The 21,405-nt window shown below is 40.6% G+C and overlaps 1 protein-coding gene and 2 long non-coding RNA genes across 5 annotated transcripts; 2 read left to right on the top strand and 1 right to left on the bottom strand.

Annotated features, from left to right (window-relative positions):
* The first annotated feature begins 5,741 nt into the window (after nucleotides 1–5,741).
* LOC129846561 (uncharacterized) lies at nucleotides 5,742–9,515 on the top strand. Of its 3 annotated transcripts, XR_008758273.1 has the most exons (5): nucleotides 5,743–6,313; nucleotides 7,466–7,633; nucleotides 7,834–8,400; nucleotides 8,628–8,699; nucleotides 9,180–9,515. It is a non-coding gene; the product is annotated as an uncharacterized LOC129846561 (long non-coding RNA). The 3 variants fall into 3 exon arrangements; XR_008758271.1 differs by having other exon boundaries at nucleotides 5,742–7,633; XR_008758272.1 differs by lacking the exons at nucleotides 5,743–6,313; nucleotides 7,466–7,633; nucleotides 7,834–8,400 and having other exon boundaries at nucleotides 8,520–8,699.
* Nucleotides 9,516–9,878: 363 nt separating this feature from the next.
* On the bottom strand, nucleotides 9,879–10,964 carry LOC129846562 (uncharacterized). Its single transcript, XR_008758274.1, has 2 exons — nucleotides 10,717–10,964; nucleotides 9,879–10,390 (listed from the first exon to the last, which is right to left on the bottom strand). It is a non-coding gene; the product is annotated as an uncharacterized LOC129846562 (long non-coding RNA).
* A 221-nt stretch (nucleotides 10,965–11,185) lies between these two features.
* On the top strand, nucleotides 11,186–21,185 carry LOC129846560 (zinc finger protein 239-like). Its single transcript, XM_055914507.1, has 2 exons — nucleotides 11,186–11,780; nucleotides 18,046–21,185. Exons 1-2 carry the CDS (start codon nucleotides 11,420–11,422, stop codon nucleotides 18,750–18,752), a joined length of 1,068 nt encoding a protein of 355 aa, XP_055770482.1. The 5' UTR covers nucleotides 11,186–11,419; the 3' UTR covers nucleotides 18,753–21,185.
* Nucleotides 21,186–21,405: the final 220 nt, after the last annotated feature.

Here is a 21,405-nt window from a genome sequence, read left to right as displayed (position 1 = left end):
CAGCTTGAGCTATTTAAAAACACTTTTTCAACAATTCAAGATAGCAGTTAGTTTAGTTTGATGTAAATAAAGATAGCTGAGAAGTGGGACTGTGTCATTGTTTCTGACAAGATCTCTCATTGATCTCGGGTTCAGCCACCAGGGGGCACCAAACCTCTTTGAAAAGTTCATGTGAATAGTTACCACTTCTCAGGAGATGATAGACTTAGCCTTTCAAATGTTTTGTAATGATGGGATGGCTATTGAACAGAACTTTAAAACCTGGTTTTCTTGTATGTACCAGTTCATGAAATCACACATTTGACCTTTATGCTCACTGAGCCTGTACATAGTCAAAGCTTTCCTTAAGTTTGGGTCAGTCACAGTGGTCAGGTATTCTGCCCTTTCTCAGCCTCTCTCCCTTTTCACTCCCTCTCTCCCTTTTCACTCCCTCTCTCTGCCTCTCTCCCTTTTCACTCCCTCTCTCTGCCTATTTCCCTTTTCACTCCCCTCTCTCCGCCTCTCTCCCTTTTCACTCCCTCTCTCCGCCTCTCTCCCTTTTCACTCCCCTCCGCCTCTCTCCCTTGTCACTCCCTCTCTCCGCCTCTCTCCCTTTTCACTCCCTCTCTCCGCCTCTCTCCCTTTTCACTCCCTCTCTCCCTTTTCACTCCCCTCTCTCCGCCTCTCTCCCTTTTCACTCCCTCTCTCCGCCTCTCTCCCTTTTCACTCCCTCTCTCCGCCTCTCTCCCTTTTCACTCCCTCTCTCCGCCTCTCTCCCTTTTCACTCCCTCTCTCCGCCTCTCTCCCTTTTCACTCCCTCTCTCCGCCTCTCTCCATTTTCACTCCCTCTCTCCGCCTCTCTCCCTTTTCACTCCCTCTCTCCGCCTCTCTCCCTTTTCACTCCCTCTCTCCGCCTCTCTCCCTTTTCCCTCCCTCTCTCCGCCTCTCTCCCTTTTCACTCCCCCTCTCCGCCTCTCTCCCTTTTCATTCCCTCTCTCTCCATTTTCACTCCGCCTCTCTCCCTTTTCACTCCCCTCTCTCCGCCTCTCTCCCTTTTCACTCCCCCTCTCTGCCTCTCTACCTTTTCACTCCCTCTCCCTCCTTAAGAACTTCCCATTTGAATCAATAAGGATTGCAGTTGTGGGTGACTATCTGGGTGGAGCAGACTGGGAGGCTGGTATTCTGACCTGGGCTGGAGCAGACTGGGAGACTGGTATTCTGACCTGTGCTGGAGCAGACTGGGAGGCTGGTATTCTGACATGGGCTGGAGCACACTGTGCTGGAGCAGACTGAGAGGCTGGTAAGTTGACCTGGGCTGGAGCAGACTGAGAGGCTGGTATTCTGACCTGTGCTGGAGCAGACTGGGAGGCTGGTATTCTGACCTGTGCTGGAGCAGACTGGGAGACTGGTATTCTGACCTGGGCTGGAGCAGACTGGTAGGCTGGTGCAGTGTCATCAGGCTGTGATGGTGGAGGCCATCCTGTTCTCGGGTTCTGCTTGTTTTATGCCAACCACCAGGTCATTATAACCACCAGGTCATTATAACCACCAGGTCATTATTACCACCAGGTCATTAGAACCACCAGGTCATTAGAACCACCAGGTCATTAGAACCACCAGGTCATTATTACCACCAGGTCATTAGAACCACCAGGTCATTATTACCACCAGGTCATTAGAACCACCAGGTCAGGTTGGTTGCTGATTATCTCAAGGGTTGGCAGTCAAATAGATTTGTGTTTTGCATTTAGCCAGTGAGTTACCATGATCACAATTTATTTTGACATGTTTTTCCCGTGTTGGAGATTAGTTTTATCTCTTATTCTTTTCTGTATTTTTTTTAAAACTGCACTGTTAGGGGCTCGTAAGTAAGAGTTCCAGTGTTGTATCCGGCGCATGTGACTAATACTATTTGATTTGAGTTTTGTTTGGGCTCGTTCCAAGGGGACGAGAGTTCTAGAAGCTAGTGAGATTTAGGAAGACGAGAGTTCTAGAAGCTAGTGGGTTTTAGGAAGACGAGAGTTCTAGAAGCTAGTGGGTTTTAGGAAGACGAGAGTTCTAGAAGCTAGTGAGTTTTAGGAAGACGAGAGTTCTAGAAGCTAGTGGGTTTTAGGAAGACGAGAGTTCTAGAAGCTAGTGAGTTTTAGGAAGACGAGAGTTCTAGAAGCTAGTGAGTTTTAGGAAGTCTAGAGTTCTAGAAGCTAGTGAGTTTTAGGATTCTATAGAAAGAAAAAGTAGAAAAAAATAATACGATTGTATATTATTATTTAGAAATATGTATTTTTTCTTGTTTTTAAATGTTGACAGCCAGTAGACACCATGTTTATATTGTAGAAGGTGAAGCATTGTAGATGATTATGTGAAATGGAAGTTGTGGAGATACTCTGAATGATTGGCTATGAAAAGCCAACTGACATTTACTCCTGAGGTGCAGATCTGTTGCACCTTCGACAACCACTGTGATTATTATTATTTGACCATGCTGGTCATTTATGAACATTTGAACATCTTGGCCATGTTCTGTTATAATCTCCACCCGGCACAGCCAGAAGAGGACTGGCCACCCCTCAGAGCCTGATTCCTCTCTAGGTTTCTTCCCAGGTTCTTGTCTTTTGTAGAGAGTTTTTCCTAGCCACCGTGCTTCTACACCTGCATTGCTTGCTGTCAGGGGTTTTAGGCTGGGTTTCTGTACAGCACTCTGTGACATCAGCTGATGTGAGAAGGGCTTTATAAATACATTTGATTGATTGTACAACTGAATGCATTCAACTGAAATGTGTCTTGGGAGCACTGATTGGTGTCACCTCGTTAGTCAGTATGTGTTACACCTGTGCTGGCTTGTCCATCTCGTTAGTGGGAAGGTGTTTCACCTGAGCCGGTCCAGGTTCTATTTAAGAGTGTCTGGCCCAGTGCTCCAGTTGTCTTGATAGATGTGGAGAGTCAACACCTTTAGTTGCTCCACCTTTTTGGTTTGCTTCCTGTCTTTAAGTTTGGTGTGGGTTTTTCTTTTGTTTTCCTCTTCTTGGCCAGATTTAGTGGGTCTCATGGTGGGTGTCTTTTAGGTCCCAGTTGTTGTTACTAGTCAACTTTCAGTCGACACCCCCATAGTGTCTTTGAGAAACCCTCCTAAAAAACAAGTTTATATTTTGGGTTGGATATTGCATCCAATTAGTGTTTTAATCAATGGCATTTCCTTAGAATGCTCATTGGTCTTTCAGTTGTTAATCTTCTGTTTTTTTATGCTGTTATTTTTGTGTACTAAATATTTCTGTTTATTTTCATTGTTTTCTCCTGTGAAGCCATTGTGTTGCATCCATGTCTGAAATGTGCTGTATAAATAAAGCTTGATTTGATTTCAACAAATGAACCCAATGACTGACCAATCAACAGACTCTTGGTCCATCTTAGTATGAAAATCAGTATCAATCCCACTTTTCAAGCCTGCTGAAGGCGTGGTGGAGTGGTAAACACCACCCCCGGCTCTACCAGGGGCTTGAGGTGGTCTCCCACAGCTCTGCTTATGTCATGTTCTGTGGCCTTGCCGTTCCATTTCTTGACTGCCCCTGCAACACAGAAAGAAACACATTTAGTCATATAATATAAAACACTCAAAGTAATGGATATTTACATTTACATTTAAGTCATTTAGCAGACGCTCTTATCCAGAGCGACTTACAAATTGGATATGGAGCATCTATGGCCTCAGTTACACCTGGCACCTAAATGTGACTTCTGTCATCTGATCACTCCAAGCTGAATTAGGTTCAGATCTACCAGGATGGGCCTTTGACAGTCTGGACGCAGTCAGGTCACCACATATAAATAAGCAATGTAAAGAGATGGGGTGAATGAGTGGGGAAAAGTACATTCTATACAAATGACCTTCATAATAACAATCAACTAATGTGTGTGCCTGAGGGGAAATTAACTTTCCTACTGACAAAATGGGTGAGAAATTACACCAAAACCAGTGGACAATTTGCACTGCTGCTGAAAAACATCATAGCATGATGTTGCCATGACCACCGCTTCACCGGGATGGTACCGATTTTCTCCAGACATGACACATGACATTCAGGCCAAAGAGTTGGTTTAATCAGACCAGAGAATCTTGTTTCTCATGGTTAGAGTCCTTTAGGTGCCTTTTGGCAAACTCCACGAGGGCTATCATGTGCCTTTTACTGAGGAGTAGCTTCCGTCTGGTCTCTACCATAAAGGCCGGATTTGTTGGAGTACTGCAGAGATGATTGTCCTTCTGGAAGGTTCTCCCATCTCCACAGAGGAACTCTGGAGCTCTGTCAGAGTGACCATCGAGTTTTTGGTCACCTCCTTGACCAAGGCCCTTCTCCCCCGATTTCTCCGTTTGGCCCGGGCAGCCAGCTCTAGGAAGAGTAATGGTGGTTCCTAACTTATTCCATTTAAGAATGAGGGCGGACACTGTGTTTTTGGGGACCTTCAATGCTGCATACATTTTTTGGTACATTTTCTCCAGATCTGTGCCTCAACACATTCTTGTCTCAGAGCTCTACGGACAATTCCTTTGACCTCATGGCTTGGTTTTTGCTCTGACATGCACTGTAAACTGTGGGACTTTATATAGACAGGTGTGTGCCTCTCCAAATCATGTCTAATCAATTGAATTTACCACAAGTGGACTCCAATCAAGCTGGAGAAACATCTCAAGGATGATCAATGGAATCAGGATGCATCTGAGCTCAATTTCGAGTCTCATAGCAAAGGGTCTGAATACTTAAGTAAATACATTTGCAAAAATGTTTACAAACCTGTTTTTGGTTTGTCATTATGTGGTATTGTGATGTCATTATGGGGTATTGTGTGTAGATTGATGTGGGGAAAAATATTCAATTTTAGAATAAGGCTGTAATGTAACTGAATGTGGAAAAGTGAAGGGGTCTGAATACTTAACGAATGCACTGTATACAGCTGGCAGAGTTTTCTACCTCTGGCAGAGTTTTCTACCATTGGCAGTTTTGTACACAGTCACGTGACACGTGGTATAGAAAGTCCAATCATAGGAGAGTACATGGGAGGCACTATACTGTGTGTCTGCAGGTGTCTATCTGATCAAAACCACTGATACAGGTGCCCCTCCACCCTCTGGTGGGATGGATCATGTCTACAGAGAAACCTAGATTCAAATACTTAGATGTGTGTGTATTGGGTATCTGTTGTGAAATTGTTAGATATTAATTGTTAGATATTACTGCACTGTCGGAGCTAGAACCACAAGCATTTCACTACACCCCCAATAACATCTGCTAAACACGTGTATGTGACCAATAAAATGTGATTTGATTTTGATTGTCAATAAACGTCCTATTTATCAAAGGTGCTTTTGGCTGGGGTCAAAATGACTCCAAAGGATTTGAATTTGTTAAAAGTCCATATTGATACAGAAACACTAAACCATGATTTATATTTAATAAGAACAAGTCGATTGACAAAGTCATGAAAAATTGGAGGAATTGAATAAACCACATTTTGGGATATGCCTCTGGGGTCAAAATGATCCATGTCAGAAGTATGGATCAATGCAAATATGTAGTGGGTGTAAAGGTTGTTTTAAATTCTCACTCATTAAACACGAATCAATCAACACATGCTTCTCTTTGAACGACTTTATATAATATTAAACTTTTATGAAATAAATGAAAAATAAACGTTTGGTTCCTCAACTGCGTTACCCACTCCAGTCAGCAGATGGCGATGTGCGTCTTTCAGGTTCAGGCGATGCTGCCAGTGTGACGTATAATCTAGTGGACGGGACGCTCCTTCAACAACAGCTAGTCAGACACCTCGGTAGCTTTCTAGCAAACACAGCTACAACATTCACGCTCTTTACACTGTTTTGGTGTATATTAGTCGCTGTGTATTAAACACATTTCTGTCGTATGTACTTGTTGGCCCATTTAATTATATGTTTACGTTGTTTGTCAGCTAGCTTGTTTGCTAAGTTAGCTTAGAACTAGGCTAGTCGCTAATGCTAACTAGCTAACATCTCCGACCATGAGTTCACTAAGCTACTCTCCTCCTGCTACAGAAGAGGAGGTCTGCTGGACGGAGAAAGAAGTTCTCGTGAAAGAGGAGGACGAAGAGGAGGCTGTTTCAATACAAAAACAAGTTGAGGTTGTTACCGTGAAAGAAGAAGAGAAAGACGTTTCAGTGAAAGAAGAGGAAGACGCGTTCAGAGTGAAAGAGGAAGAGGATGTTACAGTAAAAGGAGAGGAGGATGCAATTTTTGGAGTGAAAGAGGAGGAGGAGATTACTGTCACATTGGAGGAAGAAGAGGAGGTTGGAGATCTATTTAACACCAGTAAGTACCGTCTCTGCAGTCGTTGAACCAATATGCAGTAAAGAGGTTCTACACTTTAATGTTGTTCTGTAGGAATGGCTGAAGCTACACTGTAACGTGTAGAACATCAAGAGTGGACCATCAACAAAACGTTAACAATTGATCAAATGCATCCAATGACAATGCCTGAAATACTGTAGTCCTCAATATCTCCTATTAGATTAGCCCAATATTTAGTCTTAAAGGGGCAATCAGCAGTTGTTACATCCATTTTGGGACTTATACATTAATGATATGTACCCATTGTTTCTTGAAGAAATCACTTATAAATGCCTCATGAGCTTAGTTCAACTGTCGTACCCCATCAGAACCCAAAATATGAGCTTTTTTTTACTCCAATGTTTGTCAGTAAATATTAACAAACACTGTATATCCCCAAAACATGGTTAAAACTATAATGTTGGTATCATGGATGGTTGCATTTCTCCAGCCCCATCCCTCAGCTTTTTACCGAAACAGGCAGGGAGTACGCTTTGTTATTGTTTCTACTGCTGATTGCTGCCCCCGTTACTCCTCAAGGTCCAAGGACTGTATGTTATTTTCAGAGGTAGACTGGCTCTGGCAGCTAAAATAGTCAAATATTCCATCTAAATGTGAATCGATTCTCAACGGGCAGGGAGTACGCTTTGTTATTGTTTCTACTGCTGATTCTCTGCCCCCGTTACTCCTCAAAATAATTTCACATAATACTTTCATATCACATAACAATTATTTCACACGATACTTTCATATCACATCAAAATAATTTAAAATACTTTAACATCAAAATAATTTCACACAATACTTTCATATCACATCTAAATAGGTAACCAGTCTGTATAGATAGATAGCTAAGTGAATTAAATATCACCAGCTACCTAACTTCATATTAGCTATCTTGATGTATTTATCACTGTAAAAAACTAACTCCAAATGCATTTGTAGGTAGCTAGCTACCAACAATGGAGGAGGGTGAAAGGATAGCAGCCCCAACTGTCAGTGAGAGAGGAGGCTATTCTGGATAGGGCAGGTACTTTTGTGTAGTTCCTGTCCCTAGAAGTGAGGACGGAGATAATAGTAACATAATATTCAGTGTGGTGTAATTTGACTATAAAGAAGTGTGTTTCTTGTGAGGTTTTCTGTCCTCAGATAAAGAGCGCTATGAAAAGCCAGTCTACATATGAAGAGGTCCCAATGAAGAGCAGTGGTTCTCAGTCCTGGGGACTCAGAGGCACATTGTTGTTTTTGCCTCAGCACTGCACAGCTGATTCAAATGATCAACTCATTATCAAGCTTCAAGTGGTATTTATGTATTCATTTGTGATGCTATCCTTGATATGATCCTGTTATTGTCACATGCTACACATGCACATATGTGTGCCCATGCATCTATCAATCCAATGTTATCATGATTTGTTATCAGGGATATTATACTTTAGTAATCCACAATGACCTGGTGATGTAACAGTCTAATAATTACATTGTCTTCCATATTGCTACAGATACCTTGTAACTGGAGATTCCTTCAAAACGATTGCCTACAGTTACCGTGTAGGGCACTGCAAGGTTGGGTGACCAGGGTCATCTGGGACTGCCTCCTGGAGGAATTCAGATGTGTGAAGGCTACCTGTGTCCTGCGTAACTTCATGAGGATGGACACGCGGACCAGGAGGGGATCTGCAGATCGCCGCCGTGTCCCAGAGGAGGAGTCTGCTGCTCTGCAGGATGTTTCAAGGATGGGGTCCAACAACGCAGCAAGAGAGGCAATCCGTGTTCGGGAGATCTTCACCTCCTACTTCTTCAAAGAGGGTGCTGTTCCCTGGCAACACCATAGACTACACTATGCACAACCAAAGGCTCTTTTAAGAGGGTGCTGTTCCCTGGCAACACCATAGACTACACTATGCACAACCAAAGGCTCTTTTAAGAGCCATTCACATTGCAATAAGAGTATTCTTCCATTTACTTAGCAATGTCAACTGCAGTTATTCAATTCACAGTTTCTCTCCCTTTAACTGTGGCTCCTTCCACCTTCAACGAATAGGCAAGAGGGCCAACCATAGAGAATAGTAAGACACTTCCTTATTTCTATAACTACGCTATATTGTTTGTCCTCGTTCGTCCGTTCATGTTTTTCAGCATAAAGTACTCTGCAGCCACTTAGTGTGGTGTGGACACCAGGTGAGGCCACACACAGATTCCTGTTGAACACTGTGGCTTTACCTACCTTATTTTCTCAATAACAGTCTCTCTCCTTCACTTCATCCCTCTCTCCCCTTCTCCCTAAATCCTCTAGGTTATATCAGCTGTGTCGGTGAACCCCTCCTGCATCTGAACTGGCTACATAGAGGGCACAGCATGGTCAGAGGTGAGAGGTCACTTGTTCAGGACAACAGGAAGTATTATAAAGAGATGCTTTACATTGAAATACAGATAGATGCAGTAGTCCCAGAGTTAATGATCCCAGGTCAGTTTATATTATACAGGAAGTATTATTAAAGAGATGCTTTACATTGAAATACAGATAGATGCAGTAGTCCCAGAGTTAATGATCCCAGGTCAGTTTATATTATACAAGAAGTATTATTAAAGAGATGCTTTACATTGAAATACAGAGAGATGCAGTAGTCCCAGAGTTAATGATCCCAGGTCAGTTTATATTATACAAGAAGTATTATTAAAGAGATGCTTTACATTGAAATACAGAGAGATGCAGTAGTCCCAGAGTTAATGATCCAAGGTCAGTTTTGCATTTCACCTCCTGATTGATGACTAACAATGTTAGAATAAAAAATAAAAACACCAGGCTTAAACATGCTCTCTCTCTCCACCTGTCTCTCGTCTGCAGATATGTTTTGATGTGAGAGGATGCCAACCCCCAGTCCCATCATCGCCACCTCACCTGCTTTGAAGATAACCTTTGGGAAGACTAGAGACACTGTTATGTAATTGTGATGAACTGAGAGAATATTTATGTAGCACTGTGATTCATTAATCATGTGCTGCCTTCCCTGCTCCTATGTGCTTACCTCTTTCCCTTTCTGTCTTTTACACCTCTCCCACCACCACCTCTTTCTTCCTCTGTTTTTATAATTCACAACAGATGTGCATTGAAGGACAGATTGAACTTGTATTTATAACACTTGGATAATGAGCTTTTCAATAAAGCGTTTCACATTCTCTACTGGTTGAAATGAAGTGTAATGTGATGAAATACTCCACCTATCCTGTGTTTATCAGATCAATGCAGATGAAGGGCATTAGATGTTGAGATGAACCGGTGTTGGAGTATTTACATGATGCATAGGAAGTGTAGTGTTCTGTTTTTAACATTATATTTCATTATATTTCTGTATATATGAATTAACTAGTTAAATCCTGTTTCTAGTCTATTAGTTACAATGTGTAACCATTGATGTCCCAGGACCAAGATTGGTAAACACTGTTGAATTGTAATACATACATGCAGACACAGCGTCATTCAAAGACTGGAATTTGATACTCCTGGTATTGGATATGACTGAAAAATAATCTTGAAAGACATTCATACCTAAACTGCACCTTTATTTGCCATGGTAGAGTACATGATCAGTGAATATATTAAATGTACAGGCTACAATGTGGGGATCTCATGCATGGTAATAACTACATGTATATACGACTTGCATCCTTGGCACAACATGATATTATAATCTACTCAATCCATAGGCTTCATTAATGTCATTCAGGCTGTTTTGAAGTTGATACAACTGGCTATGATAGCTGAGGTTCATAGCTAGGTTCTGAACTAATATGTATACCAAACGTTTGGGTCCATACACAGATCGGCTAGATAGCTAGCTACACATCCATGGGCATACAGGGATTTTAATCATCCACTGCACAATAAGCAAGAACATAGCTAGCTACGTAATTTCATCTATCTGCATGGTAAATATCAGCAAGGAAAGCTTACAAAATTGTACATTAAATTTGCAGTAAATTCTTCAGCTAGCTAGATTCTTTACATCCACTGTTTTCCAAAACGACAGTCTGGTTTGCTGGTTGTTTCAGGAGTCCCTAAAACAACCAGAATTACAATTTCATACTCATGTCACAACACCCATAAAGCTAGCCAGCTAGCTGGCTAATGTTAGCTAGTCAGCTAGCTGGCTAATGTTAGCTAGTCAGCTAGCTGGTTAATGTTAGCTAGTCAGCTAGTTGGCTAATGTTAGCTAGTCAGCTAGCTGGCTAATGTTAGCTAGTCTGCTAGCTTGCTAAATCACGATTTTTGGAAATGAACTTTATGATAAAAAAATGCATAATCGTTTGTCTCTACATTAACTAACATTCCTGTCAACTGTGCATGTTTTTGCATGATTCGTTTTGACGTTATAATCCCTTACATTTGCTTCCATCTTAGTACTGTTGTCCACCATCTTTGATCCAGTTCAGTTTTGTGTAGGAGTACCCCTCTCTCCTAGTATTTCTGTCCACCATCTTTGATCCAGTTCAGTTCTGTGTAGTGGTACCCCTCTCTCGAACTATTTCTTTCAGCCATCTTTGCTGAAGAAAGTCTAACAATCACTAGTGCAGCAGCCTCCCCCGGTCCTAGTGCCGCCCCAGTAAGAAGTTTAAGATGCGATGGAATGGTTGACGAAAGAAATAAATCACAGAAAAAATATATAGACTGATATTGATTTATTCAGGGGGGGCTAATTAATATTTTAGTTCTAGCGACGTCTCTAGTTCCTACCCTTTAACTTTTTGTCTGAAAATTAAATATACATTTTACTCAACTACCCAATCCAGTCAGCAGTGTGGGAATTTAAGGCGCCGCTGCTACTGTGACGTATAATCTAGTGGACGGAACGCTTCTTTCAACAGCAGCAACAGACAGTCAGACACCTCGGTAGCTTGCTGGACACAATAGCCGAACCAATAAAGCTCTTTAGATGCTTTCGTTTTTTTATTAGCCACTGTGTTTTAAAACCACTTCTGTCGTCTAGTTAGTTATCCGATTTAATTTAATATTTACGGTGTTGTTGTTATTAGTCAGCTGGCGGACTGGTTAAGTTAGCATTAGCCTAGCTAGCTAACATTCCGACCATGCGGTCACTAAGCTACTCTTCTCCTGCTAAAGATAATATCTGCTGGATGGAGAAAGAAGCTCTGATCTTTCTGGTGAAAGAGGAGAAGGGAGAGGAGGATGTCACAGTAAAACAAGAAGTAGAGGGTGAGGCTGTTACAGTGAAGGAGAAATACGTTTCAGTAAAAGAAGAGGAAGAGAAAGGGGAGGATGCCGTATTTGGAGTGAAAGAGGAGGAAGGGGAGATGACTGTCACATCGAAAAAGGAGGACGAGGAGGAAACTGGGTGTCTGAGGCCGGTTTCCCAAACGCATCTTAAGGCATCCAACGATGAAATTAGCCATAAGATGGTTTTGAGAAACAGCGTCCTGATTAATACTAGTAAGTACTGTCTTAAATACCAAACTCGGCAGTTGTTGAACTGATGTGTGGCGTTAAAGGGGAAATCTGCAATTGCTACATCAATTTTTGGACTTTTAAATTATTTATATATAGCCATTGATTCTTGAAGAATATAACACATGCCTCATGAGCTTAGTTCAACTGTTGTACCCCATCAGGACCCCAAATAAGCTTTTTTTACTCTAATGTTTAGAAACAATGTAAACCAACATATCGCCTCAACATGGTTAAAACTATAATGTTGATATCATGGATGGTCTGTCTATGAATTTGAAAGTAGTTACATTTCTCTTATTACCAAAACAGTGGTGGAACGATTTTTTAAACCGCAACAAAATGGCTGCTCAGAAACTTGGTTTGGTAAACAGCTGGGGGATGGGGGCTGGAGAAATGTAACCACACTCAAATTCATAGAGAAAGCCATTGTAGCAACCTTCAGGCTATCCCCTGAATTCACTACACTATGAATACAAAGACTGGCCATCCATGAGGTCAAAATTATTGTTTTAAACAAAATTCTAGGATATATAGTGTATATTCTAGAATTCATCCATGATGTCATAGTGATAGTTTAACCAGGTTTCTAGGCTATATATTATATTCTAGAATTAATCCATGATGTCATAATGATAGTTTAACCAGGTTTCTAGGCTATATATTATATTCTAGAATTCATCCATGATGTCATAATGATAGTTTAACCAGGTTTCTAGGCTATATAGTATATTCTAGAATTACCAGTGTAGATTTCCTGTGGGGGTGAAATTATTAGAGCTGTTGATAAGTCATTGTATAATATTCAGCAATTTTTTTCATGCCCTTACTTTAAAGGCAAGACATATACCTAGATGTAATTACATTCATGAATTGGTTTGAAACCTTTGTTTTAAACCCTTCTCAAAGTTGTTGCTTTAAGTTGTTTGATGCTCTAAGCATGCTGTTTGATTAAATAATTACAGATACACAAGTTACTCGAGGTAGCCAGTCATCAATATAACCGAGAAAAACTCTTCCCTCCCGCTGCTGCTGGACTTTGTAAATTCTGTCGTTATGCTCCTGAAGTTTTCAGTAATTAACTACACCAGCGGTCGTCAAACTTTTCCATTTAGAGACAATGTATCTGACCATTTCTACCGATCTGCGTGCCAGTTATGATTTTCATATGCACATTTTTGTGGAACAGTTTCATTTAATTTGTAATAGTATCTCAAAATCATTGTCTGTGATTAATCTACATTCTATCTAAATCTAAATGAAAATTATACAAATCTAAAAGTAACTTTTATTGCCAACTATGTAAAAAAAATAGCCGACATAAAAAATAAAAACATTGCATTCTGCAGATAGAAAATATCCTGATAAAAATAAATATCCTAGAAATCACATTGGCTGCTCATGGCCTGTCTACAACAAACTTGAAACATTGTATCAACTATCAACTTGGTCCCCCGAAACTTGTGATGGCAAGCTTGCGACATTGTCTAAAATATTCTGGGCCCTCAGTTTCCCGCGCCAGTGAGTTTGGGACAGACACAGCTGTAGGCTATTTGTGCAAAAGATAAGAAGTAATCAGGTATTTTATTACATTTCCACTGGATCAGAGAATTACATTTTTTCCTTTCATGCCGAGTGGAAATATTTTACGAAAATACTTGAGGAACTATTGTCGTATGCAATTGATTTTGATTAGACTTTGTTTACTTGCTGTTTGAGGCGAAGAAAAAAAATACTTTGAGAAGCTCCACAGCTCATTAGTGGTGGTGCGTTAAGACAATGAGAAATACTATCAGACATCCTCAAATGGGCACATTTATAGGCCTACATTTGCACACAGGCCAGGTAGACTAGTCCTACTTCTATATGCGTAGTTAGGTGTGCGTCCTTACTCAACATTGACAGGAGTGTTTCAAACAAAAGACAATGAATAAATTGACTAAACTGACGCATCTTGCGGGGTCAGGTCTGGGTGATCTGACAGGGGCTGTTTAATTTAGTATCCGTTTGGGTCGGTTGGGGAATGATTGTATTTTCCCATGGTATGTTTTACTGAAGTTGACTGACTGAAAGGGAGTGTAACTTTATGACTGGATTTGGGCTAAACTTTGAACATTGAGATATTAAAGACATGATAGATCAGACGCAGAGTATATAAAGGAGTGAGATCTGTAGAAAGACAGAGTGGCTGTGGAATGTGCTTGGTGGACGGGAGGAGATCACAGGATTGCTATAGGGGAAGTGGATGGACATCTGTGGATTAGGCGAAGGAAGGGTTGAGGTCAGGTCAGATCCCCTGAAGGGAGTAATAAGGGTTTAGTATCCTGTTACCCTCTTCCTGTCGACACAGAAGATGTAAGGATTGGAGAGGAGGATTGTCCAAAGTGGGGTATATATACTTGTGATGGTGAGAACATGTTGTCTGAATTACAGCTCTAACGACCCTTTGGGATGAATTAAACTTGGTTAACCTCTCTTGTGTATGTGGGACGCTAGCGTCCCAACTCGACCACAGCCATTGAAATAGCAGGACGCCAAATTCAAAACAACAAAAATCTCATAATTCAAATTTCTCAAACATACAAGTATTATACACCATTTTAAAGAAACACTTCTCGTTATTCCAACCACAGTGTCCGATTTCAAAAAGGCTTTTCGACGAAAGCACACCATTAGATTATGCTAGGACAGTGCCAGGACAAGAAAAACCACACAGCCATTTTACAAGCAAGGAGAGGCGTCACAAAAAACAGAAATACAGCTAAAATGAATCACTAACCTTTGACGATCTGCTTCAGATGACACTCCCAGGACTCAATGTTACACATGTATGTTTTGTTCGATAAAGTTCATATTTATATCCAAAAGCCTCAGTTTAAATTGGTGCGTTATGTTCAGAAATACTTTGCCTCCAAAACTCTCCTGTGAAATTCCAGAGAGCCACATCAAATGACAGAAATACTCATCATAAACGTTGATAAAAGATATAAGTGTTTTACATGGAATTAAATATAAACTTGTTCTTAATGCATCCGCTGTGTCAGATTTCAAAAAAGCGTCGAAAGCACATTGTTCAATATTCTGAGTACAGCGCTCAGAGACAAAGCAAGCCATACAGTTACCAGCCATGTTGTGGAATCAACAAAAGTCAGAAACAGCGTTATAAATCTTCACTTACCTTTGCTGATCTTCGGTGGAATGCACTCGAAAGACTCTCAGTTCCACAAGAAATGTTAGTTTTGTGCGATAAAGTCCATATTTATGTCCAAAATCCTCCGTTTTGTTCAGGTGTTCCCTTCACTATTCCAAATGCACCAGGCACGCTCAGAACATCAATACGAAAAGTCAAAAAAGTACCATCAAAGTTCGTAGAAACATGTCAAACGTTGTTTACAATCAATCTTTAGGATATTTTTATCAAAAATCTTCAATAATAATCCAACCGGACAATTGCGTATTACAGAAGAATTACAGAAGAAAAAGAAAGTAAGGCGAGCATCACGGGAATGCGCGAGAGTGCACCAATGTTCTTCAGGAAGCCCCCTCGTCAAACAGCTCTTATTCTCTCATTTTCCACAATGGAAGCCTCAAACAACATTTTAAAGACTGTTGACATCTGCTGGAAGGCGTGGGAAGTGACCCCATAGACACAGTATATTAGTAAGTCATTAAATTGAAAAACTACAACCCTCAATCTCCAACTTCCTGGTTGGATTTCCTCAGGTTTTTGCCTGCCATATGAGTTCTGTTATACTCACAGACATTATTTTAACAGTTTTGGAAACCGTAGAGTGTTTTATATCAAAATCTACATGTTATATGCATATCCTAGCTTCTGCGCCTGAGTAACAGGCAGTTTACTTTTTGCACGCTTTTAATCCTCTTCGAAGGGGTTGACACTCTAGACCCAAACTATTACAGACCTATATCCATCCTGCCCTGCCGTTCTAAAGTCTTTGAAAGTCAAGTTAATTATCAAACAGATCACTGACCATTTTGAATCCTACCGTACCTTCTCCGCTGTGCAATCCAGTTTCCGAGCTGGTCACGGGTGCACCTCAGCCACGCTCAAGGTACTAAAGGATATCATAACAGCCATCGATAAAAGACAGTACTGTGTAGCCGTCTTCATCAACCTGGCCAAGGCTTTCGACTTTGTCAATCACCGTATTCTTATCGGCAGACTCAACAGCCTTCGTTTCTCAAAATGACTGACTCACCTGGTTCACCAAATAACAAACTAACAAACCTCCAAATGAACTTCAATGCCATACCTGGTTCACCAACTACTTATCAAACAAGAGTTCAGGATGTCAAATCGGAGGGCCTGTTGTCCGGACCTCTGGCAGTCTCTATGGAGGTACCACAGGGTTCAATTCTCGGACCGACTCTTTTCTCTGTATATACCAATGATGTTGCTCTTGCTGCGGGTGAATCCTTGATCCACCTCTATGCAGACGACACCATTCTGTATACATCTGGCCCTTCTTTGGACACTGTGTTAACAAACCTCCAAACGAGCTTCAATGCCATACAACACTCCTTCCGTGACCTCCAACTGCTCTTAAACGCTAGTAAAACTAAATGTATGCTCTTTAACCAACCGCTGCCCGTAACCGCCCGTCCAGTATCACTACTCTGGACGGTTCTGACTTAGAATATATGGACAACTATAAATACCTAGGTGTCTGGCTAGACTGTAAACTCTCCTTCCAGACTAATATTAAGCATTTCCAATCCAAAATTACATCTAGAATCGCCTTCCTATTCCGCAGCAAAAGCCTCCGTCACTCACGCTGCCAAACATACCCTTGTAAAACTGACTAACCTACCGATCCTTGACTTCAGCGATGTCATTTTCAAAATAGCCTCCAACACTCTACTCAGCGACCTGGATGCAGTCTATCACAGTACCATCCGTTTTGTCACCAAAGCCCCATATACCACCCACCACTGCGACCTGTATGCTCTCGTCGGCTGGCCCTCACTACATATTCGTCGCCAAACCCACTGGCTCCAGGTCATCTATAAGTCTTTGCTAGGCCGCCTTCACTCAGCTCACTGGTCACCATAGCAACACTCACCCATAGCACGTGCTCCAGGAGTTATATCTCACTGGTCATCCCCAAAACCAACACCTCTTTGGCCGCCTTTCCTTCCACTTGTCTGCTGCCAATGACTGGAACGAATTGCAAAAATCGCTGAAGTTGGAGACTTAAATCTCCCTCTCTAACTTTAAGTATCAGCTATCTGAGCAGCTTACCGATCGCTGCGGCTGTACACAGTCCATCTGTAAATAGCCCATCCAACTGCCTACCTCATCCCCATGTTTTTATTTACTTTTTTGCTCTTTTGCACACCAGTATTTCTACTTGCACATCATCATCTGCACATCTATCACTCCAGTGTTAATTTGCTAAATTGTAATTACTTCACTTTTATGGCCTATTTATTGCCTTACCTCCTTTCTCCATTTGCACACACTGTATATAGATTTTTCTATTGTGTTATTGACTGTACTTTTGTTTATCCCACGTGTAACTCTGTTGTTTTTTTGTCGGTCTGCTTTGCTATATATATATGAGAAATATACAAATAAAATCTTTACTTTATTGACAACACCCAAATGGATACTGTCATTAACGTGGTTCTTCAATAATTACTTATAAATCTTCAAACATATTAAACTGGACATTCAAACAAGCCTTACAATTATAATCCAAAGTAGTGTGAAATGTACTCATAATCAACCTGGAAATAGAGGTTACTCCCCGGAGTTTTCCCCCATTCACATTCAGAATACATTGTGAAAAACTAAAAGCTTTGCTCACCATTTTTGCTCCAGGCAGATATACTACATCCATAACTTGTGGTTTCCTCATTAGCAGATATACTACATCCATTACTATCGGTTTCCTCATTAGCAGGGAGGTGTTTCTGCAATCAAATTGTGTGCGCATCGCCCTTGTTCCGCAATTTTATTAAACACAGAAAGGGGCCATTATTGGAGACCAAAAGTCGTCTGACACTGCTTAGAGTTTCAACAACATGAATAACTTATTTCTAGTCTACAATCATCGATCTTACTACTAAAATATGACTATTCTTGCTCATTTTAAGACAATTGTCAAATAATTTTAACATTCATTACAGACGTCAAAAACATCATGGCTACGCTGTTGGCATCACCTTTTACAGTGGATTTCCACTGTTGTGGGCCTTTAATCATCTGACTTTGTTGTTCACACAGGAGAGATACGGGACTATCGTGGATCCTTTGGGGAGCCTCAACAACCTCATGATGCTGACGAGGCAGAGAAGAGTCTCTCCAGATCAGAACACCTCAATAAACACCTGCAGAGATCCACAGGGAATAGAACTCACTGCTGCTCTGACTGTGGGAAGAGATTCACCTCATCAGGCATTAAAATTCATCAGAGAACACACACAGGAGAGAAACCTTATAGCTGTGATCAATGTGGGAAGAGTTTTAGTCAATCTGGAGATCTGACAATACACCAGAGAACACACACAGGAGAGAAACCTTATAGCTGTGTTCAATGTGGGAAGAGTTTTGGTAGATCTAGCTATCTGACAGTACACCAGAGAATACACACAGGAGAGAAATCTTATAGCTGTGATCAATGTGGGAAGAGTTTTAGTCAATCTGGAGATCTGACAGTACACCAGATAATACACACAGGAGAGAAATCTTATAGCTGTGTTCAATGTGGGAAGAGTTTTGGTAGATCTAGCTATCTGACAGTACACCAGAGAATACACACAGGAGAGAAATCTTATAGCTGTGGTCAATGTGGGAAGAGTTTTACTACATCTAGCAGTCTGACTACACACCAGAGAACACACACAGGAGAGAAACCTTATAGCTGTAATCAATGTGTGAAGAGTTTTGTTACATCTGGGCAGCTGAATGTACACCAGAGAAAACACACATAATAGAAATCTTATAGCTGTGATCAATATGGGAAGAGTTTTACTCAGTCAAACAACACCAGAGAATACACACAGGAGAGAAACCTCTTAGCTGTGACCAGAGGTAATCTGATAAAAGATCTCTGACTAAACATCAGAAAATACATGAAGCAGTTGTTTCATGATATCAATGAATTAATGTCACAATGTAGAATGTTTTAACATTGTAGTAGGAGTATTTTAATGATGTCACAATGTAGAATGTTTTAACATTGTAGTAGGAGTATTTTAATGATGTCACAATGTAGAACCCTAAACGTTTGTCCCCTGTTCTATTGATTTCAACATGATATGGATATTAGCCTCAGGGGGAAAATCCAGGCTCTGAATTGGAAGAGTACTATTTATGTGATTTAGTAAGGACACATTATTCCCAGATTCTGTGTGGTTTTTGAGCTGTTAGTTTTAGCAGGACGTGCAACCTCATCTCCCTCCTGTCACATAAATGATTTTAGCATGATATCGATTAGTTATGACAAATTAGTGTTGCGTTCCTTTGTTTAGCGACCCCTACATTTAAATGCATTCCAACATCACGTACAACCGGATTTCCCCCCTAATTGATATCAGTGATGTATTGCTACTTGTCAAAACAACTTTTCTGGAAATATGATTATTGTGGCAGATGTTTGTGTAAATAGCACATGTTATGTTTAGGTTTTCAATTTATCCCAAACTGTTTCTGCATATTGGTTATTGATTTGGACACGTTAAAACTGTGTTTTGACATTGAGGCTATCCCACCTAGCACAGTGTAATTGAAAAGTTGTTGAAAATAAGACTATGCAATCAAATATTTTTTTTTACATTTTTTATTATACCATGCCTTACCATTAAGTGAATTTTTTGACAATACATATTATCAATGGGGTGTACATTTGGTTTTGGTAATTCATGTTTACAATTCATGTAACTTTTAGTAATCATAATTATTTATGCAATCAACTGACAATTTTCGGGTATAAATATATTGACATTGTTGCCCTTCTTTTAGAATAGCAGGGTTCATTCTCAGATGTGCCAACCCAAATGTACTAGAGCATGACATTGGGGACTGGGCCCCGATCCAACAACATGCCTATCGAGTGAACCCTGAAAAGAGAGAGAAGCTCTGCAGTGAGGTGGAAAGTTACTACGGATATTGCAGGAGTTTCCTCTTGAAATCAGACACGTCCGTGGTAAGGACAACTTGGTTGCTGATTGTCTCAAGAATGGGCAGTCAAAAAGATTTGTGTTTTGCCAGTGAGTTGCCATGGATCACAATTCATTTTGACTGCACGATTTTCCGTATTGGAGATGAGTTTTGTTTGGGCTCGTTCCAAGGGGACGAGAGTTCTAGAAGCTAGTGGGTTTTAGGAAGAAGGGAGTTCTAGAAGCTAATGAGTTTTAGGAAGACGAGAGTCTATAGAAAGAAAAAGGAGAAAAGATACGATATTATTATACGATTGTATATTATTAATTAGAAATATGTGTTTTTTCTTGTTTTTAATTGTTGACTGCCAGTAGACACCATGTTTATATTGGTGAAGCATTTTAGTTGATTATAATGTGAAATGGAAATTGTTTTCTGTTGGTGGTGAGCAAACTTGTCCAACAAAAATATAGGATATATTTGTTGTCTTAAGGGGGAAGGTGTTACAGGCTTTGGTTTTTCCATTTATGTTTTGAGGTTGGACTCGCCCATATAGCTTGTTAGCATGTATAGCTCGTTAGCACGTCTAGCTCGTTGGCACGTAGGACGCACTGATTGGTGTCACCTCGTTAGTAAGTATGTGTTACACCTGTGCTGGCTTGTCCATCTCGTTAGTGGGAAGGTATTTCACCTGAGCTGGTCCAGGTTCTATTTAAGAGTGTCTGGGCCAGTGCTCCAGTTGTCTTGATAGATGTGGAGAGTCAACACCTTTTAGTTGCTCCACCTTTTTGGTTTGTGTCCTAGCTTTAAGTTTGGTGTGGGTTTTTCTTTTGTTTGCCTCTTCTTGGGCAGATTTAATGGGTCTCATGGTGGGTGTCTTTTATGTCCCAGTTGTTGTTACTAGTAAACTTCCAGTGGACACCCCCATAGTGTCTTTCAGAGCCCCTCCTAGAACCTGTTTAGTTGTGGTTGTTATCAGTGATTCTTTGTTAATTCCATCTTCTGTTTGAGGAAAAATGTTGGTTTTCTTGCTGGAGAACGTAACATCAAACAATGGAGTAAGACATGATATTTTGGGTTGGATATTGCAGTGAATTGTTCATATTTTAATCGATGACATTTACTTAGAATGCTCATTAGTTTTTCAGTTATTCTGTTTTTTATCCTCAATATTTCTGTTTATTTTCATTGTTTTTTCCTGTGAAGCCATTGTGTTGCATCCATGTCTGAAATGTGCTGTATAAATAAAGCTTGATTTGAACATATTGCAAAACAAATGAACCCAATGACTGACCAAATCAACAGACTCTTGCCAAAGCAACACATATCTTGGTCCATCTTAGTGTAAATTCAGTATGTCTTCCACTATGGTATGTATGTTCAGTATCACTTTTCAACCAACCCAGTCCATTTGTTGAAATCAACAATATGTTAAAGGATTCAACTTCTGAAAACTGAAACTAATACATGGATCAAACAGATCAA

This window comes from Salvelinus fontinalis, unplaced genomic scaffold, assembly GCF_029448725.1.
Source record: "Salvelinus fontinalis isolate EN_2023a unplaced genomic scaffold, ASM2944872v1 scaffold_0586, whole genome shotgun sequence".
NCBI lineage: Eukaryota > Metazoa > Chordata > Actinopteri > Salmoniformes > Salmonidae > Salvelinus > Salvelinus fontinalis.
The sequence above is the reverse complement of the archived record's forward strand: the minus strand, read 5'-3'. Positions and strand labels throughout refer to the sequence as shown.